The 17,864-nt window shown below is 41.0% G+C and overlaps 1 protein-coding gene across 2 annotated transcripts in view; it reads right to left on the reverse strand.

Moving 5' to 3' along the window:
- Window positions 1–5,042: 5,042 nt before the first annotated feature.
- The window catches only part of pax5 (paired box 5), a 59,112-nt gene continuing 46,290 nt past the window's right edge, over window positions 5,043–17,864 (reverse strand). For both annotated transcript variants that reach the window (XM_078259865.1, XM_078259873.1), the window contains exons 9-11: window positions 15,925–16,011; window positions 13,731–13,817; window positions 5,043–12,009 (exon numbers count right to left, since the gene is read on the reverse strand). In XM_078259865.1, the coding sequence (XP_078115991.1) occupies window positions 11,927–12,009; window positions 13,731–13,817; window positions 15,925–16,011 (257 nt within the window). In that variant the 3' untranslated portion in view covers window positions 5,043–11,926. The remainder of the gene's footprint in view (window positions 12,010–13,730; window positions 13,818–15,924; window positions 16,012–17,864) is intronic.

Here is a 17,864-nt window from a genome sequence, read left to right on the forward strand (position 1 = left end):
ATTCTGTGAGGTCCAAATGTCTTCTGTGATAAGGTCAAACCATATTTTTTCACTATAGTGTGTCAGAGAAATTCTCCTCATTTGATGAGCCAACAGTCAGTCAGACCAGCAGAGGACTGGCTTGCTTCTCTCTGACGCTGTGAATTTTTTAAAAGACTCACTTGCACAGTAATGAAACCAAATGATTAGGCTAAAGGTGATGATAGAAACAGGTGGCATGCAATTACATGTGAAAGTGGAATTGAAACTTTCTTGTTACCCATTCAAATGAAGCAATTTTGGCTTGCAATCCCTCATTGCAGTTTGCGAGGTTTGTGAGGTAAAACTGAATGTTAGTATGCCTGAAATGTGGTAAGGTCTAAGCGGTCAGTTTGTAAACAGAGGGGTGTTTACAATGGACAGTATGGGTTCACCCTTTACTTTCTCTTCCAAATAAAATTGGCTAACCTTGAGGTTTGATTAAAACCCAGCCCATTACCCCAAGGAATCCTGTCCATATTGGAGAATTCTGGACTTCACAATTTACTTATAATCCCAATGTTTACGTGACAGCGCAGGAAGTAGTGTCTCCTTAAATAAAGTGAGCCTGATGAACCTAATATGAGGTGTTGCAGAATAATCCAATATAGACGTTCTTGTCTAGTGATGTGGTTATTAAAACTTGTATGATCATCGGACTGCTTGCCTGCCCGTCAAATATCTTTTTAGTGAATGTAGCTGCGTCCCCAGATATCAGCAATAAAAGTATGATGGTCAAATCTATGAAAATGAAATTGTAATAAACCAGAGGAATTTTTTTAAATGAATGAATGCAAAATGATTAATAAAGCATAGTATTCACATGCAACACACTACATAATATGGAGGACAAAATGCACTCATGGAGATAAACAGTATAGAGCAGAATGAGAGCAAAGACGGCAGAGAGAGTGGGGATAAAAACACAGCAGCAGTCATGAATATGCAACACATGTATTAGCACACTGCTCCATCCTTTTCCTCTGTATGTTTTGTCAGTTTCTCTCTTCATTCTCCTCCTGTTTGATTCAAAGGCCCTGCTCTCTCACTCCTAATATCTCTTTAGAATATCTTCCTCTCATCCCCCCCCTCTCTCCTGTATGAGCCCCTCTTCACTAATCAGCTGAGGCCCAATTATACTCAGTTGGCCCCACACCACCTCTCTACAGGGGCTCTGGAGGGCCAAAAAATACTGATGCTGACTGACGTTAATTTGCATGACTTCTTGGCCTCCACAAGTACCACTGTTGTCTGTCTCCTGCTCTTGTATAGGAAGCCAGAGGAGGAAGAGGGGAGGAGAGAACATGTCAATGCCTAGTCATGTTATGTAATCTGGAGCAATAGGAGAAGAATGAAGATGGCAGAAGGTGTGGCACTGCTTTCTAACTAACAGTCTAACACTAACACTGTCAAACCCTTACCCTTATTTGCCAAGCCGATCAGCTTTGCAACTTTCAGACAAACATTGTTACTAACAGTCAATGTTTGGCCAAATTTCAGTAGTCTACTAGCATATCTTAGCTTTTTAATACACGGCATTGCAAAATGAAATTTTCCATCCATACCTTATTAATTGTTTTCGTTACATGCATCATGAGTGCACAGGGAGAATGTTTGATAAAGGCCCCTTTCAGTCTGTATTGGAAGAGACAGATTAAAAAAGAAAAGATAAATCTGAATCAGCAGAGGTTGAGATATCCTGACGTTTAGTCCCTAAAGCTCCAAAAACACTGGATCCTACAATTCCCATAATGCAACTCAATAGCATCTTGCTTAACACCCACATCTTTCAAACTCCATGACCCCCAGTTTTTCATACTTTGCGAACCTCCCACCAGATTTTCAGAAGCCATTTCACAGGCTGTCATAAAGTTGGTACAAAGCCACTTTAAATAAAAGAGTTTGTAAGAAACTAACTGACACCATAATCCTGGGGAACGGAAGTATTTCAGCATAGGAATACTGGTTAGTTACTAGGGGACTGAGATGGGAAAATGTGTGGAAGACACAGCTCATGTTTGCTCCGGGCCCCTTAGAGGGTTAATCCAACCTTGATTGCTGGATTAACTTTACAGGGCTGTCTTTAGTTGGCAAGGATCCAAAATGAGCTTGAATACACACATACACACACTGTAAACATAGATTTAGTTGTAATTAAACTTTTTAGTGGTCACTATTTATGCTTTCATATTTTGTTAAAAACCATATTCATTACTAAACCACATTAGTTGTTTGTAATAATCACCTTAAAGGTGTAGTAGGCTTATAAAACTAACTTTCTGTCATATTTGCTGAAACTGACCCTATGTTCGAGTAGAACTACATGAAGCAGGTCATTTAAAAAAAATCCGGCTCCTCTGACACCACCTACAGCCTGTAATACGATTTGCAAACATCCACAGCTCCCTGTTCAGATGCACCAATCAGGGCCAGGGGGAGTGTCTAACTGTGTGTCAATCACTGCTCATGCACACACATTCATTCTCCCTTGTGGGGGAAGGGGTTTAGGAGACCGTTTTGGGCTTTAGCGGAAAGGGGTGAGGGACTGAGAAGTTGTCGACATAAGTCCTGGATCTTCGCAATCCTACCTACGGCATCTTTAAGTATGCAGTGCACAGATCATGTTAAGTAGAGATAACTAAGGATCTTAAAGCTATAGTGCGTAGTTTCCGTCGCCCCCATGAGGAACTCTAAGTAATGACAACAAAACTGTTGGTGCATCCACCTGATACAAGCCTTCCATGATCGCGATCACAAAAGGATTTACAGCAGGCAGACTGGCTATGCAGTCACACATTCTGATGGGTCACAGATTTCGGCATAACACCGGAAAAGCCTGTGTTATTGTAGGGTAGCAGGAGATTACTTTATATAGGCCTAATTGTATTTTAATTTTTTTTTTAAAGTTATCTGCTGTAGTTATGACTGATGCTGGGGCATGGCCATCACAGAAAATAAGGAAATTAAACAAGAACAACTAAAAGCTAAAAGGTAAAAGTGAAAGATGACTGGCAAAATGTAGTCAAGCTTTCAACAGATGGAGACAATTACGAGATTGTAAATTATTCAAAACCGACCCCAAATTGGCCCTCAGGTATGTTATATGTCTATTTCATTTCATTCATAAAATAACAATGCACAATGTGGTGTCATAACCGGCATTAAATTACATCCCCCTTCCATTTAGCGCGGACGTTTTATTTCCTTTTAGGCCTATTTTCTTTTTTCTTGTCCCCCTTTGTGTAAAGCGTCCTTGGGTTTCATGAAATGCGCTATATTAACCTAAATTATTATTACGTTGGTTGCTACAACAAACTCTTATTGCTTTGGGTCTTGACACAGTGACAGTAATACCCAGTTTAGCTTACGATACATCCAAAGTAGGCTAAGTTACCGTATGCAACATTTGAAATGCAACGATGCATCTGTAACGTATTCTCTTATTGTAAATGAATGGTTTTCTGTCTGAGCAAAATATTCTTCGCAACTATATGACGTCCCTATAATGCTAACTCCTAGACCTTTACGATAGCAAGTGGGGTAAAAACACTACTGCTTTTGTCCAAAGGGGCTGCTGAAATCAACACAAACTGAAAGTTACACATAGCCACTTTAACTTAACATGCTTATGCTAGACAACATGACTCCAGAAAAAAATAATTTAAGTTTACTAATGATTTTTAGTAATGACTACTACCGGTAATGTAAACTTGATTTGTCTAATGCATAAACTTACTGCTCTGTGTTAATACAACTTAACCTGCTAAGTTTCACCTTGTGTAAAAACTTAAACGGTTTAAGGCAACGGGTTTCCATGAAAATTTCTAGTAAAGTAAACTAATTTGGGATAACAGTGCACACACACACACACACACACACACACACACACACACACACACACACACACACACACACACACACACACACACACACACACACACACACACACACACACACACAAACACACTCACACACACACACACATAAACACACTCACTCACACACACACACACACACACACACACACACACACACACACACACACACACACATTTCACGTTTCACTATCTTTGTGGAGACCCGTCATTGACATAATGCATTCCCTAGCCCCTTACCCTAACCTTAACCATCACAACTAAATGCCTAACCTTAACCCTTACCCTCACCGTAACCATAACCTTATTCTAACACTAATCCTAAAAGTGAAAGTCTTAACCCTCAAACAGCCCTTTAAAGTTGTGGGGTCCAGCATTTTGGCACCACAAAGCTGTCCGGACCCCACAAGTATACTGTATTCCCATGTTTTTGGACCCCATGAATATAGTTAAACAAGAACATACACACACACACACACACACACACACACACACACACACACACACACACACACACACACACACACACACACACACAAATACACTGTGCTGTTCTGGTGTCCTGGGCAGGCACCCAAGCTGCGGACAGCCCGGCCTGTGTCTCAAGCTGGGTTTGTGCTGTTTTCTGTGTATGTGGCGTGTTGTCACCATGTCATGGCTTGTGTCCTATTATCACCCTTCTCCCCTTTCCTCCTCCTCTCCTCTATTCCACACACACACACACACACACACACACACACACACACACACACACACACACACACACACACACACACACACCTCTGCCCCCTCCTGGACTCGGCCAGCAGCCAAGAGCTGCAGCACTGGGACACTCCATTCTCTCCATTCCACAGAGTGGTGGGGTTAGGAAAGGGAGGGGGTTTAGCTGCCCCACCCTGCCCCCCCCCCGCCCCTCGCCTCCAGATAGATGCCCCAAGATTAGATCTGTGTCCCCAGGATGAAAGCTGCACTGCGGGGTCACACTGAGACATTAACGTCCTCCTGCTCTGGAAGGCTCCACCTATCCAGGCTGAGGCTGGATGTTGAGGAATGTGGCATTAAGCAATAAGTATGTGTGTGAACTGTTTGTATGCATGTTGGCTTCTATGAAAAACAAGTGCAATTGCAGCTAAGTACGGACACAGAACCTTTAACTTCCAAAAAATTATTTTTTATTCTGAAGGACCAATAAAATTATGGCAAATATTTACAAATAATTACTTCTTAGCTTCACATTACAGGTACATATATGGAATAATTCACCAACAACAGTCACTCAGGTGGACAGATGGACAGGTACACAGACTGAGTATGAAGAGATGCATCAAGCAAACTGGAATTTAATATTACACAGTAAACTCAAACTCAGGAAATAAAATAACAATAATATTAACAATAGAAATATGAAAAATAAGCATAATATCAAATTCACCATTTATTTCTAGTTTTCTGAACAAAATTGGTCACAATTCAGGAAAAATAAAATAAACAAAAAAAGGAGAGAAATCAAGTGATATGATATCTTTGGCAAATTCGCACTGCAGTAAAATACATTCAAATATTAAGACAACACACAACACACAAAGAGGAAAAAACACCAAGTTTTGTTTGCAACTACTAGAAAATCGAATAAAAAACATACACATTTTCTTAAAGAAACATTTCTTTTACTTTTTTTTAAATCCTCCCCTCCAGAATATTTGAAGGCATTTCTCATCTTCGTTTTGTGTTTGTATCTGTAAGTCTTTTCTGCGATTTTGTATGTTTTTTGTACAAGAATCTATTATTTAAAACAGGCATCACAGGCTTTGGTGAATGTTACAGATATGTTTTCTTTTTGTCACGTTTGATTTTAAAGAACAGAGCAAGCTGAATTGTTGAAACCTAATTTTGTATGTATGTCTTTCTGTCTTTTGTTTGATCCTTTTTTATACCAAAATGTTACAGATATAAATATCTCTTTAACACCCCAGATATTAAGCCATGGACACAAAACAACTCCAGATTGTTACACGAAAGGCCACAGTAAGGTGAAAAATCATGTTATCTTTTTTTTTTTTTTTTGATTGAAACATCTGCTCAAAAAGCACAGTTGATTTTTGTAGGAGTCCTGTGTATTTCTCCTCTTCCACAGTTGAATAATATTAAGATGTACAGAACATTGTAACACTTCAGTATGAGATCTGTCCAGAGCCTAGGTATATCAGCAAGCATGAAACAGATTGTGCCACTAATTGCTGTCAAGATGTGATGCTGAAATCCCCTCAGGTTTTACAAAGGCAGTAGCAATCTTCATGGATTCATATTGAGATACAGTCAGGGAGTGCACACTTGGTGAGAAATCATAATAAAGAAAAAATAACTAATTTGCATTTATTTAAGTTTCCTATTTGATTTAGAGCTGGGATAAAAATGCAGGATGCAATCACATTTTCATGGGCAGTTCAGTTTCAGCAAAGCTGGAAATGAAACATCTTTATTTGAAACTAGTGTTTCTTTGTGTTTTTAAATTCTTTACAGATACATGAAGAGAAAACAAAATATTCGATGCGATCTCACAGAATATTCTTGGCCAAATAAAGATAGCGGCAGCAATATTGCCATTGAAATGACCTCGCTTTGGCGCAAAACACCCTGCTTCATTCCTATGCAGAATTTCTGACAGGACAGTGAGCATCACGTCTGGATAGTCAGAGAGAAAAGTAAGAAAAGGTGAGAGAAAAGGGATTAATAGGGCTGTCTGAAGAAAGAGGGCGGACTTTTTGAGGAAGGTCACAGGCCTGAAATCAACAGAATAGTTTTAATATTCCTAATCCTGGTGGTGTGGCAGTGGTACTGGAGGGGAGGAGAGGAGGAGGAACGGGGGGTGGGGGCGCAAATGCATGAGATATGATGAGATTAGGGCTGAGGGAGGAGAAAAAAGACGGGATGAGCTTCTGATGGCACAGCAGGTTTGGGCTCCCCTGGGGAACACAGGGGCATGAGAGGAGGGGCGATCACCACTCCGCAAAGGACAAAGGGAGGGACAGAGTGTGTGTCTGTACTTATATTTGTGTGTGTGTGTGTGTGTGTTTGTATGTGTATTTGTATGTGTATGTATGTCTGTGTGTGTGTGTGTGTGTGTGGCCTCTGCCCGCCGTGCTTCCTACAGTACCACCCACAATGACAGTCCCCCCTCATCGCTGCAGTCAATGTCACGGCTGCCAATTGAAACGACTGCGGGCCAATGAGAACCCATTCTCTCCCCATGTGAACCAATTAGGTCAAAGCAATGGCAAGGCAGGCTGTGTCACCATGTGATGCATAGTTAACAAATAATCCTGTTAATGTTTGGCTGGATTCTTGGCTACACCGGAGTACGAATTTGGCCTGTTTGGTGTTGCAGCTTCTCGCAAGCGGACACAGGAGGCACGACTGGATTCACCTCCTCAAGGAGAACGGCTTTCAATCAATATTTCTTCATGTTTACAGTATTGTGTGTGTGTGTGTGTGTGTGTGCGTGTGTGCCTGCGTGCGTGCGTGTGTGTGAATAAAAAAGCAATATTAATGAACAGACTTGCAAAATGTCTGTCGCTTACTTGGCTTTTTTGTATATTTTGTGCCTTTTTTCACCCCTAGTCAAGTCAGTGGGTTGTGTTTAGCCATGCTAGTCGTGCATGGATATTTCTCAGAACTTCAGTCAGAGATTCACTCATAATCTTTTTATGGAAGAATAATGACAATAATAACTCGACATCTGACGAACGCCGTCAGATGGCTATGAAGTAACAACAAGACTAAGAGTCTACAGCAATGCTAGCATGCGTACATTGAGCTAAATGCTAACACTGGCATGATAACATGCTCACAAAGATTAGCATGGCCCCTTCGAAAAAGATGACACGCACATTTGTGAAGCGTTCAACATTTTCTTCAGTTTGGGGATCAAGTCCCTGTACGAAACAAGTATGGAGTGCGGACTGGCAGCTGGAGAGGTGCCAGTTCGGCAGTTTGCCTCTTGAGAAAGGCACGAACCCCCTAACTGATCTAGAGGTGGGGTACCATGGTTACCCTGCACTACCCACTAAATTCCATCTGTGTACTGTGTGTATATAAAGAGGGATTTGCGAAAGATACATTTCAGCTGCCAATTACCTTGTGGATTGTGTGGATCAAGAAAAAGTTTTAAAGTAGTTTAAAAAAGAAAATTCTAATGGGTATAGTGTTTACCATGTTTACCATCTTAGTTTAGCATAGGTTAAGTAGCCTATTAGTTTAGTTGTAGTTTATTCAACAAATTAAATGTTGATCTGATGATAGTGTGAGAGTCAGTCACTTAAAACCACATGCCAACCTCATGGTAACACTAGAGAAAAAGTCAAGGGAATCATGAATGTGTGTGCCAAGTTTTGTGCCAATACATGTAGTAGCTGTTCACTGGAAGTAACTAAGTAAAAAGACTTGCTAGAGGAAAGGTTGGGGATAACCGAAGTTTATTCATGCTTGTACAAAATTTCATGGCAATCCATGAAATACTTGCATGGCTAAAAACATTTATTTATTCCATCAGAAAAAGGACTCTTCTATTAAAGTCAATACAGCTCATCAACTGGGTAACTCAGTGCTGCCTCTGGTGGCTGGAACCTATATTGCAGCAATACTCGCAATTCAAACTATAATCTCATTTTTACCGAAACAGCAATGAGTGTTTCACTGCTTAGAATAAATCCAGTTGATGAGCAGAGACAGATTCCTGTGCCAACTTTGATTTTATATTTGCTTATACCGACTTTAATGAAACCTTTTTTGGAATATATTTAGATTAGTGTTACTTTCCAGCCACCTGACGTCATTTGTTAATTGCTCAGAGTATTTTCCATCAGATGAGTTAGAATTTTCACACTATCCCTGTTACAAATGTTATGAGTGAATCTGTGACTGAAATGTCCATGATGAGTAAGTATAGGGTGCTGGATCAGGGCTTGGTCCTGTTATCAGAGCTGCAATGTTGCCATTGGTACAGTATGTAAATTATCAACCGGAGTTTGCACTGAAATTACTGTTTGCTACTTATTTGTGGAAGGCTTTACATAATCTACCAACCTGTGTTCGCATGGGCTGATAGGCAGAGTTTTGTTGAAGGAGTTGCAGGGAGGGATGCTGAATCTTGTTTTAGTGATGCGTGGTCAGTCAGGGGGGAGTTGACATATAAAACTAAAGGCACTGTCCTTGTTTTTTTAGCTGGTGTGGTTCAGGTTCAATAATGCCTCAGTAAGATCAAGAGAGAAAGACAGAAATAAGGAAAGGCTCCTGCTACGGTGCACACTGGCAGCACAGCAGGCGAGCCATCATAAGAATCTGCTTTAGAGTTGTGCACACACAACTTTTAAGTTCTACAAATGTAAAAGGATCCACTCTATCACTATTTTAAAACCCAGAAACAACAAAGATTGAGAAACTAACAGCTTTGTTCAGTGTTTATAGTTATATGTTTATATAGCTATATTTTATGTCTCACGCTGCAGATTGGGTGCCTTCAATCTGTTCGCTAGAAAAACTACACAGTAGCAATGAAGCGCTACGGTCAGCCACACACAACCCAAACAAACAAAAGATATGTAAACACTTGCAGACGATGGCTAAAACAACACCACACACCTCTTAGTCTTTTTTATCATAAAAAAACTTCATCGCTAAAATCTAAATTTAAATGTGAATAATTGAAATTGCTATTGACATTGTGACTTCTCTTCTTGTTCACTGATTACTGTACAAGTCTTGTATGGACAGAACTGAGAAGCTACGTACAGGTTAAGGAAGATATTGCCCTCTCACAAGGCCAACAATGGGCCCTCAAACATTTGCGAGGGATAACACACTGATTTCAGATCAGCGCTGAAGGGCGAATCTGTCCTACTCTCTCTGTACATGATGGGTAAGGCCTCGACCCTGGTGTCATACATTGTCACAGCGCAGAACTGATGTAGGAGACAAACAAAAATAAAACAGTTTCACTTGTTTTTTCACGAAAGCATTTCTTTTTATAGAAACAATTTCAGGATATCAAACAGCACAAGGACAAGCACTCAAAAGGGGGAGAAGTAAAAGCAATGGGAGAAGTATGTAATGGTTATAAAAGTAAGTCAAAAAAGTAAAATTTGCGCCTTTAAATGATGATTGAGTCTCTTTGTGCTTTTGTAGTTAGTCAGCCGATCCACTAGGGGGGGCCCATCTTTGGGGAGTTTAAAGAGATAAATAGAAAGAGAGCTAGAGAGAGAGAGAGAGAGAGAGAGAGAGAGAGAGAGAGAGAGAGAGAGAGAGAGAGAGAGAGAGAGAGAGAGAGAGAGAGAGAGGGTGCCACTGCTTCCCTGTTCTTCTTATCAGTATTCAGGAAGCAGATAAAAATGGCGTCTTATTCAATGGCACCTGTGTCAACTGATACCAGGCAACAAACTATAAACAGGAACATCGCAATCGGATCATATTTATAAACAAAGACTTCTCTTCATATTGAAAATTTTTAAGATTTCATATCGCATCGTCATCATCATCATCATCATCATCACTATTCTAGCACAACAGCGTGACACATATTATAAATCATTACAGGCATTCACTCTCATTACGGAGCGCAGCGCAGAAAAGCTTCTTAATATATTACTCTGTCTCCTCCCATTATAAATAGCTCTTGATCAGGACTAAATCTTGGCTGTGGAGGTATGGATAGCACCTTCCTGTACAATAACCCTCCCTGGTGGATTTGATTTTGGTCTGATGTGAACATGTACATTGTTATAGTAGAGGGCTCAGGTTTTAGGCTGTGCTTTTATTGAAAGGTATGTCTGTCAGTCAGTCAGTCGCATTCAAACCACTTTAAATGCAAGTGTGGATGTTAGATGTTCTGTGATACACTTTGGGAACTGGCAACAACCACTGGAAATTGAGCGTTTGCTAAACCTCACCCCCAGACAGCGATTATCCATTTGTAGCTTAGCAACCATAACTAGGCACGGCTGGCCTGTCAAGCTTAGGATTTCTCCACATGTTGAAGCAGTGTGCATGGGGCTGTCGTAAGAGATATACTCTACATTTAAAGAGATTGGAGGGCGGAATCTTCTAGCCTTTTTCAAAACCAAAAACAGAAGAGCAAAGGTGTAATAATAGATTAAACTATAGGCCAGATTGGCTAATGCTGTTTTTTGTCTACTTCTGTCTGAAAGGATCCATTGTTTCAAAAGCCCCTACAGTTTTGACGGTAAATCTGCCACTGGTATCATTGTAGGCTGCATATGTGCTGTGCAAGAATAGAAAGCTTGACAGACATAGCAACAGTAGTTAATGGGGGCGGGGCTTAGTGATATGTGAAATTGAACACTACCATTAAAAGTTATGGTATCCCATTTATCTACCATTGTGATCCCAGGGAAAATGTGTTGAATCTAAGGAGACTAGAATGATAATGATATGGGGGATTTTGGTCATTCAAAGTTATGAGAATTGGATTGTCTTTACTTCACCATAGCATAGCATAGAAAATTGTTTGATTGATTTTGGGGCCTAAAAAAGTGATTTTGCTTTAATCAACTCAAATAATTTCCTCAAAAATGTTCCCAACCTGAAAACACATCTTACCCAGAAGATCACAATATAGTTTCAATCACTGCTGCACACTCAGTCCACTGACTTCTTGGATTTGTAGACAATTGGTTAAAAACAAGAAGCCAAGCCTTAATTTATTGTGGTAGGGTCCAAATTCACTTGCTTCTGACCAGTCCTACAGTATATCTATCAGTTATTGACACTGCCATGCCTGTGTCCTCACAGTAATGTAATACCCACACAGTTTGTCTGTGTTGCAGCCCAGCAGTGCGTTTGTTGACTTAAGTGTCAATCAGAGAAAATTTAAACTTCACTGACGTCAAAAACTTGAAATCTTCATCCTCATTGTTGTCCGTGTGTAGGCAGGTTTGTTCTGTGCAGTGCTGGTGCTATCCGTTCCCTCACCCCTCCCCCGTTTCCTTCTCTTCTTCCTCCTCTTCTCTCAGTAGGAGGGGTCAATGGCGGTCGTAGGCAGAGGCTGTTGCAGTGCCAGCAGGGCCTGCCCCCCGTGATGTTGCACTGTAGTAATACGGTGAACCTGGGAAGGAACCCAGAAACAAATATTTTGTTGAATTTCTCTTAAATGAGACTAAAATTGATGAGTTCACTTTTTTGTAGTTTTGGCCTCATTTCTATTGGTTATAACGTAATTATGCTCACCAGGTGTTGATGACATTGCTGCAACAAAGCCAACCAAGTTTAACCAGATTATTTAAAGCTGCATTAATACATTTTTGGCCACTTGGGGGCAGCGTAACAAGCTATAAACACACGTTAACATGTTAATACACCAGCTAGTCTCTAACTTTGCCTATCTGCCATTTGGTCCTGAGCAGGTAGTGTACAGGGGATTTATCAGAGCTTTTTGCAGAAAACAGCTGCCTGGTACAGCTGGAACGAGGAGGTGAGATTGGTGAGGTGAGACAATACTAAAATTGTGGGCAGGAAAAACAAAATAATTAGTTAAGAGATGCTAATATGCTTCTAAGAGCTGCAAGTATTTTCTCTTCCAAATGAATTTGGCTAATCTGGGGATGTGTTTGAAACTTGTATGATTGTCTCGTGCTTCTACTTATGTTTCTTTCCCTTTTGGACTTCTGCAATTAAATTGACGAGTTCAATTTTTATTATTACCGATAGAAATGATGGTTAAAATGACAAAAATAAGACCCAGGCTCTAATAAATCTGAATTATTCCTTAACTACATTGGAAATGCAGTGAAAATGTGAAATGAGCAGCTTCAATTTTCTGTTAAGATTATATTTTACTTTGAATGTGAATAATGAAAGGCAGGGATGAGATGACATGAGCTGATGAAGCTAATGACAGAAAAAAATGAGTCTCCTTGTCGTGTACAGCCAATAAAATGAACTCAGTCTACTTTCTGACACTTGTCTCTTCAGCTCCCACCTTCACTCTCTCTCTCTCTCTCTTTCTCTCTCTCACACACACACACACACACACACACACACACACACACACACACACACACACACACACACACACACACACACACACTCACTCACTATCTAAGTGACAGTCTAAGCTGACACACTGAGTACAGCTCTACTACTGCTGATCCCTTGAGTCTATTCTCCCCTCAGGGAAGAGGTCAATTCAATACTGTAACCCCAAAGACACACGGAAACCCACACTTACACACACACACACACACACACACACACACACACACACACACACACACACACACACACACACACACACACACACACACACCTGTCTCTGTCACTTCCATCAATCAGCCCAGCTGTGTGTTGACGGGTTATGTCTGTCCACAGTCCAGGTAATCTCAGGAGGCTCTTTGGGGAAGTGAGGCATTAAGCCGGCCTGACAAAATATTTAGTCTCAGTCAAGACTTCAGACGCCCTCTCTCCCCTTTTGCTTCTTTTTTTATAAAACTCTTTCTTTCATTTGTCACTTCTACTCTCATTATTCCCTGCCTTCCCTCTGTATCACAGCCTCTCTGTTCCCGCTGCCATCAATCTTAAACCTTTCAGTGCCTGCTAATGTGCATCTTGTCCTCATATTATGTGGTCGCTCATCCGTTATCATACGAAAGTTCCCTTACAGTCTCTTCCTCTTTTTCCCCCATCATTTCTCCTCATCATTGCACCTTTGCACATACACACCTGAATCGTCACACATACTCATTACTTGTGTTTACTCTTTCATTTACTTTCTTTCTTTCTTTCTTTCTTTCTTTCTTTCTTTCTTTCTTTCTTTCTTTCTCCACCTACCTTGCATCTGTCCTGCCTGGCTGGTGAAGAGACTGGAGGAGCAGCCGATTTCTGTCCCCAGAAGAGACCCATAATCCTGCTGAAACACTGGGGACAGAGGGATGAAGGGAAGGAGGGGAGACGAGAGGTGAGGAGAAGAAAGGGTGGGGGCAAAGCACTGACCCTTCTCACCTATTGACCTTTACACCGTCACATGCTGACAGTTTCACCTTTAAATGTGACCCCTAAAATGGCTCCCTATAGACAATGACTTTGACTGTTTTTGGCTCAGGCTTAATCTTTCCTGTTAAACACTGATGCAGAGAAGTGAAGACAGTGTTGGGATGTCTTTCAGTATAACAGTTGCAAACAAGGTTTTTGGAAGGTGCAGTTGTTTTATTTCTTCTTTACTTCTCATCTGAAAGCGATTGATGGATTTTGTCATTAGTTGGTAGGAGTGAAGAAATATATAATTTTATGTCAGGATATTGATATACAGTATATGGTGATATAATACATTTTCTGGAAATGCATTTTCTGGAAAATATATTATATTGAGAAATTATGAATGGACAAAAAAAGCAGGACTACATGTTTTTGGCTAATCCAGTAGATTAAATACCTGAAAGATCAAGGTATTTCATCATGTTTTTGCAAAAAGTCATATAAAAATCCAATAACACATAAAGCAGTCCTGCTTGTTGATATGCAACATTATAAATAATGGCCTCATACCCCCAGATTTATCAAAGGGATAGGTAGTGCCAGAAGGCAATATTAGGAGGGATCCCATCTCCCTTGTTAGCAAAATTACCAAAATGCATGCCCCTTGTTAACCTGCCATCTCCTCTCTCCATCCTCTATTAGGAGAGAGAGTGCAGGGGCAGAGGGGTCGTTTAGTTGAATATGTTAGTCTAGTCTGCCTGACTCATTAATCCTTTATCTTTATCTGAGGCTTGTGCAAGTTAGAATCTATGGCCCTGACCATGGCTCTGGAATATTAGTAGCCTAAAGGCGCCTACACATAATCTGCGGTAGAACCACTCTGCGCTGGCTATGCAATTGTTTTCCTATGGGGAGAGCGGTGGCGACAACTCTGAGGAAGTGCTACCCTTGGCATAGCGCACCGCTCAAAATTGCCGTTGAGCTCTGCCCTCAAAGTTCAAATTATTTTAACTTTGACCTTGTTGCCACTGACCTTTCAAGGCGCAACCAAATCCATAAGCAATGATGATGTATACCTGCGCTGCGCTTTGCCTCTGTGCCTGCAATATGCTGTGGGCCCTACCTCACGGTTTTACCTCTGATCATGTGTACGTAGGCGGCTTAACTTTGTATTGATAAATCCATGGCGCTGTCTGTGGTGCTGAAGTAGCACATGGATAATAGCAACTTTTTCTCTGAGTCCTGCCTTCTTGTCAGTTTCGTCTTGGACCTATAATATTCTCTAAACTATATAGCTACAATACAGAACTAAAAGAGTCATTCATGGGGCATTGTGCTACAGTAGTTTAAAATGAACAAATTGCCTAGTGCAGTATAAATGATGTGGCAAAATCTCTGATGGTATATATTGTCATATCACCCACTCCTAGCGCTAAAGTAGAAAAAACATTTTAAGCCACAATCCAACATGAAAATAAGTTTTAATTGTTTTAACAGAAGACATTTTTTTCTATATTTCTGCTGTCAGGTTGTCTGAGAACATGTTTTTGAGACTGATGTCACATTGCCTTTTAAAGTGAATTAGTTCCTTTGCTATGAACTGACATTTCCTTCTCATTGTAGTCCGGCAGATCACGGCTTGTGGCAGTTTGGTTCGTTCTTTGTCGTTAATGTATAGGTGACTATGTAATAAATTAAAAATAAGTGGTCAAAGCCAACTTCCTCCACATATAAAATAAAAACCCAGAACCCCCCCCCTTTCCCTTTTCTTCCAATCCATTCACACCCCAAATTGCCAGTCTTTTAAAACATCCTTTTACAGAACCATTAGTATGTCTACGATGTATTGTACTGTACGGTACAATACAGACAGAAATGTAATGTAATGAAAAAAATGAACAGTGGAGCATGAAAGATACAGCATATTACAAGAGGGTATTAGAGAGGTTGGAACTGGGATGTGAGGTGGAATGAAATGAAATTCATTGATACAATTATTGATCCACTTCTGGTAAGCAGAACTGGGTGCAGAGATATGGGATACACCTACCTAATAAACTGGGATTAGGAAATCTCCACGATTCGTTGTATGTGGAATACTGGGGATGGGAATATGGACTTCCGGAAAAATCTCCCCCTGAAAGAAAACAAGAGAGAAGGCTTAGAAACAGCAGAGGATAGAGAGGATGATCCTGTCTGTTTCTTTACCTTGAGAAATAAGATGCGAAACCTTTTTGGTTTTTATCTTTTACTTTAGGTTTTTTGAGCTACCAGCCTTTGCTAAGAACAATCAAAAACAAACAAAAAACAAAAGCTGTAGTTAAGTGCTATCAGGACTTTAATTTATAGTTCATATTTTCTTTCACTGACTAACAAAATGTGTAAACCAAGTTCATGATGCAAATTGCAAACAATGACACCTGAATAAGGTGACTTTATGCCAAAGAATCCCAATTATTTATTGGAATACTCCAAGTACAATATTTGGGCTAGCTAAACCAGGATGGTGCATATTTATATTTACTTGTTCAGATTCATTTTGCTTACAGTGAAGCTTTAACCTGCCCTTAGTTTTCAACAGAATGTTTTGCAGACAAGTTGAGAGTGACTGAACAGGAGATCTCAGTGAGACTGAGAGTGGTCCTTTCATTCAGTGGATGATGGCGTAGCTTTTCTCCCTCATTTACTACTTACTGTCTGGGGTCTACTGTTCCTCTTGTCTTCCCCTCCCACTCTTCCCTTCACCCCTTTTCTCTTTATTTTTCTCTCTCGTCCTCTGGCCCGCCTGACTACAGCCCACCCGTCACCCTTCACATCAAAACAACATTCTTCCCCATTTCTTCTCTTCTTTTTTTTTTTTTTTTACATCTCTCCACCGCTCTCTCTTTTTTCAATCTTTTGCTCTTTCTTTCTTTTCTCCTGAACCTTCACTCCTCCCAGGGGATCCCTCTCCCATAGCTGACAGTCACAGACCCTGATGCCCCCTTCTTCCAAACCCCCGATTCCTCCTCTCTCCCTCTCGTTCTGTCGGTTCTGCCTCACTGCTCCTCTACACCCCCTCTGAGTGTCAGCCCCCCTGCTGCAGAAAGAGAGACAGAGAGAGAGAGGAGATGAAGAACAGCAGAAGAGAGTTGCTTGCTTAATGAAGGTATAATATTAGACAGAGCGGACAAAAAGAAGGATAATTTGCCTGAGAAGTGCTGAGATAAAACATGGCGAAGCTGGAGAAGCAAAGTTGGAAGATTAGCTTTTCTATTCACTCCAGTCAACTCGAGGATTCAGGCCACGTCAAATATTCACTGAGAAGAATTTAGATGTCGAGACTGTTTGTGTGTGTATTTGGATGAACAACCAAACAAGTTTTCTTTCTCACACTACCCTTTGTGTGTGTGCTTTATGTGTGTGTATGTTTAGCTGCATCTGTCAGGTGGGGTCGGGATACAGTCTCCATGGCATCCCTGGGTGCGAACATCCTACCCTTGTCATCACCGTAGTGACGGCAACATGTCAGGTTGTTTAGGAGACGAGGGGAGGGAGAGGGGGTTGGAAAGAGGCGAGAGGAGGCTCAGGGTCTCCCTCGTGTAACTCAGTGTCAAGGTCGCATACACACACACACACACACACACACACACACACACACACACACACACACACACACACACACAAACAATCTCATTCCAGCACACACATAAACATACACCAGCCCCACACACAAACACACACACACACACACACACACACACACACACACACACACACACACACACACACACACACACACACACACACAAATATGCTGTCAAACCGGAGGACAGGGTGAGCGCAGGGGGACAGGGCGACAGGGTTACCCATCTTTAGACGTGCTGTTCCTACATGTCCGCTGAGAGTGTGTGTGTGTGTGTGTGTGTGTGTGTGTGTGTGTGTCAGCCCAGGTGTGTGTGTCACAGACTGAATGATTGGGAATACACAGAAGAGACAAGAACTTGTAAA

This window comes from Sander vitreus, chromosome 2 (assembly GCF_031162955.1).
Source record: "Sander vitreus isolate 19-12246 chromosome 2, sanVit1, whole genome shotgun sequence".
NCBI lineage: Eukaryota > Metazoa > Chordata > Actinopteri > Perciformes > Percidae > Sander > Sander vitreus.